Here is a 4,411-nt window from a genome sequence, read left to right as displayed (position 1 = left end):
CGACCTTCTTTCAACTCTAAAAAAATGAACTTCTGACACAGGGATGGGGTTGGAAAAAACCAGGCTCATTAAATCAGCTCTGAGGATTCAAACGAATTATTCATCACGAGACTTGTATCTACCAATTATGACAAAGCAGAGCGAATTACAAAAAACATTAAGCTCATCAAAACAGTTTTCAGGATTCAATCGCATTAGTTGTCACAAAAATTGTCAATCCGTAACTAAAAAAGAGCGATTGAGAGACAAAAAAAACCAATTCATTCAACCAAGTATCAGGATTCAGTCGCATTTTTTATCACAAATTTTTTTTACTCTCAAACAAAATGAAAGATTGATTTAAATTGCAAAATATAAGGCTTATTAAACCGATTATCAGGATTCAGTCGCCATTTTTATCACAAAATTTGTTAACTTTATATAAATACTAAGGATCGAGTAATACAAATGAAGCTCATTAAAAGATTTAACAGTATTCCGGCGTAGCTTTTTTCACAGTTAGTGTACAATTTTTTTATAAGACTCAAACGACTGAGTAACATAAAATCAGGCCCATTCAATCAATTATCAGGATCTAGTCGCCACTTTCATCATGAAATTTATTAATTCCTGTTTATATACGAAGGATTGAGCAAGAGTAATCAAACTCACTAAACATGTTATCAGGATTCCAACATGTGTTCTATCGCATTTGTTGTACAATTCTCAAAAAGACTTAAACGACTTATTAACATAAAATCACCTCATTCAATCAAATAACCGGATTCAACCGCATTTGAGGCTCATTAAAGCAATTATCAGGAATCAATCGCATATGGCATCACAACAGTTGTTAACTACTTAATATGTATGGAAGGTTTACTAACAAAAATCAGTCTCATCGAAGTTTATCAAACTTCAGTCGCTTTTTACTCATCAAATCAAATATCACTATTCAGCGACCTTCTTTCAACAAAAAAAATGAACTTCCGACACAGGGATGGGGTTGTAAAAAAAACCAGGCTCATTAAAACAGCTCCGAAACAAACATCCACAAAAAGTCCCAAAACGGCATTATTGACCTGTTTTTTCTTCAAAAAAAAAGTGTCAGCGGCGCAGAAATTCGAATTTGTGAAGAAAACAGTTTCATGACACAGATGCGAAGTTGCATTTCGCATACATAAGCAAAAATATGACCGATAACGCTACTGCGAAAAACTGAAAGAGTAAAACTTAGAGTCTACAAAATTTCTTAAGTGACGCACGCCAACTATGACGCATTAGCAGTACCAGTCAATTAAAAAAAAATGTACCAACTAACATGTCTCCATTTATAGAGCAGTCTATGGAGCAGTTATAACCTGAAAAAATTTAATGTAATGAAAATGAAATGATTTTTTAAATTGAGATTTTATGTGAAAATCATCCCCCCACACGCAATATCAAGTAAAAAATGATACATTTCGCTTCTAGTGACAAATCGTTTATGGCAAATAAGCTTCCTTCAACCAATTTGGAACGATTTATATGACGGATTAAATCTCCGCTTACGCGTTAATAGCGCAAAATATATCGCGTGTTAGTTGTCCCAAATTGGCAATTTCTAAACTTCCATAACTTTACGAAAAATGATCACAGGTGAAATATATTTCCAAATTTAAGCCCAGGACAACAATACTTTTTGAATGATATGGAAAGTCAAAATGGTTAAAAATACCGTAGAAAAAAAACCGTCAAAATGGTTACAAATAGTTGAAAGGTCGAAACTTGTCTGAAGAAAAAACCACCCCCAGCACAAATATTCCGTTAATTTCGTTACGAAAGTCTGAACAATAATAGTCTGTGTAAAAATCCTCAGCATTGGCTGTACTTAAAAGCTGGTTATTGATCAAAATGAACACTTTCAAAATGAACACATTTCATCGCAACAATATTTGCGTCGCAACAATATTTGCGAATAAGGTTGGAAAAAAGATAATTCATACTATAACACAAGCATTGCTTGTGTAAATATTGAAATAGTGCATTTCTCTTACCATGTCCAGGCATCGGAGATGGCGTCGCCAAAAAAGAGTACTTAGCATTTGGGTCGTTCTCATTGTCTGGCACAATTTCTTTGCCGTCCGGGCCTATATTGCCCCTTTTCATCGCTTTTGTTTGGGCTATATGATCTGTCAGCTTCGCCTGTTTCTGCTGCTCTTCTAGAAATCCTGGTGCGAATCGTGTATTATTATGAACAATTTGCATTGTACTTTTCTTTGCATCTGCCATCTTGTCCTGGAGTGCAACATCTATACCATCGGGGTTAAACATGAGCATATTTCTAGCTTGATAGGGCCACGTATCCAGTGGCACTGAGTGTTTCGTTTTTCCTGTATCAATTGAACTGTCTTTTAAAGCCAGCTCCAAAGAATTCGAGTTTTCATTGCGACTATCTTGAATTGCAAAACTAGAGTGTGCTTCTGTTTCCGCTTTGAATATCCAGTAATGTTTGATTCTCTGGGCGATGTTTTGAAGTGTGCAGAGTTCGTCGAAGGAGACATTGTCTTCGCTTGTGACCCGAGACATGAAGTCGTTCAAGCCCTTCTTTGAGTCTGCCTTCAAAATTTCCCTCTCTTTCACTGTTCTCATTGATCCTCCAGTGTTTGACAGAATATCTGAACAATTCACACTAAGTTTACCATTTTACATCCAACTTCCAAATTATACCCGATTTTGTTCATTATACAAGAGAATCAATAGCTCAGCTTGAAAAATAGAAACAATTTGGCTGATTGAAAAAGATAACATCTTATTTCAAACAGTTTCTGAATTCAGATTCAACTAATGTAAGCGCAATTTCGTTATCCTATAGCTTTTAACTGATGAACATTATGTGTTCTTTCGCCAATTGCATACCTGATATGAGAGATGCTGATGCGTCCCTGGGGGGACTGGGGTTTCTGGCCAGAGGAGTGTCGAACGTAGAGGGGGACCTATCTCCGACTGAAACCAAAATTATTTGATCAATTAACGTTTAGCAAAATTTTTAAAACTATCCGAAAATGTAAATTGACAGTTTAACAAATCGGAAATACATTTCAATGATGTTAACAAAATTCGCAGTGAAATTTTTATCTCCCTGTCTCTATGTTCAGAAACTCCGTAACTTTGTGACGAAAACTGGAATCATTTGAAGACAAAATGGGAGCGAAAACTAACTGTCAGTTCCATCCAGACAAGCCCTTCCATATTTGGCAATGAGACTCTGCAGTTTCTTCACGTCGTCCTCGTCCACTGCGTCTGCGAAGTCAGCCTGAGCTCTCATTTTCTCCATATAAGGAAAGAAGTCGCGCTCGATGATCGACTCAATTTCCTGCAACATGACAACATGCAACAAATAAGCCCAAAAACATCCAAGGAAAGCATTGTAGTTTTCTAAAGCTCTGCAGTAATTGTACAAAAATCAATTCGAACGCTTGCAAAACAATTGAAGTCGGAAGATATGTTGACATAGCATATGCTGATGTCCATGTTTTTTTTTCAAAATTAGCAAATGATATATAGACAGTTTTTCGACAATGTATCTACATCTCACTCTGAGTTTCGGTAGTTTGAGGCTTATTATGATCCGCGCTCGTTGCCACCCGGTTGAAGCAACAATTATCATCCCAGAAAAACCATGTAATTATTATCTATAGGGACACGACAGCAGTTCTACCTAAAGAGCTGACAAACTCGTATGTTGGTCCTTTCCCTGGTGGGTGAATCGTGTTTCAGAAAAGACAGTCTACTCACTTGAACATAAACATCCTCTTCTAGAATCTTCCTCTTGGGTCTCGATATCTTCCTCAGATAAGCCTCCGTCAGTTTAATCAGAGCACTTCCAGTATCCGCCCCTGTCTTCTCTTGCAACCTCACAAGAGCAGTATCCGCCCCAGCTGGAGTTTCACTTCCATCCACATTTCTCGCTGCAGTTTTCCTGATGCTGTTTCGAATTGGAGTCAGTTTGGCCTCGTTTTGAAGACATTTCTCAATTGCTACACGTGCTCCTTTGCCCACCTCCGATCGAGCGGGCGATTCGGAAACAGCTGTAGTTTGATCTGTCGTCATTTTCAGGACATTTTCTCTGAAATTATTATACCCGTTGAGCTCCAAAAATTAACACCAAGACAATACAGAGAAAATATCGAAGATACAGAGAAAACAGCAACAATCACCATCGGATTTAGGGAGGGGGGGGGCTCCTTAGGGATTCGACCCCCTGCCAACCCAAAGGGGCCCATTTTGAGATATCCATTTTTGGCTGACTGACCCTAAATTACTTCTAAGGGCACCTTTGGCGCCAATCTTTGCCAATTTTGAGAAGTGCTCATTCGTAGTTCAAATCAGTTGCAGCAATTTCTCAACAAACATCTTCTGAGATGCAAAGACCGAGTAAAACATATTTACC

General features: G+C 37.7%; 1 protein-coding gene across 1 annotated transcript; it reads right to left on the bottom strand.

Moving 5' to 3' along the window:
* Nucleotides 1–2,015: 2,015 nt before the first annotated feature.
* LOC134856548 (splicing factor ESS-2 homolog) lies at nucleotides 2,016–4,092 on the bottom strand (the record flags this gene model as incomplete). The annotated part of the gene is made up of 4 exons (XM_063872818.1): nucleotides 3,757–4,092; nucleotides 3,181–3,334; nucleotides 2,878–2,964; nucleotides 2,016–2,636 (listed from the first exon to the last, which is right to left on the bottom strand). Coding segments are annotated over exons 1-4 (1,177 nt in total), but the record flags the coding sequence as incomplete, so codon positions are not given.
* Nucleotides 4,093–4,411: the final 319 nt, after the last annotated feature.

The sequence above is a fragment of the Symsagittifera roscoffensis genome, unplaced genomic scaffold (genome assembly GCF_963678635.1).
Source record: "Symsagittifera roscoffensis unplaced genomic scaffold, txSymRosc1.1 SCAFFOLD_275, whole genome shotgun sequence".
NCBI classification, from domain to species: Eukaryota; Metazoa; Xenacoelomorpha; order Acoela; family Convolutidae; genus Symsagittifera; species Symsagittifera roscoffensis.
Note: the sequence above shows the minus strand (reverse complement) of the source record. Positions and strands in the feature narration are given on the sequence as shown.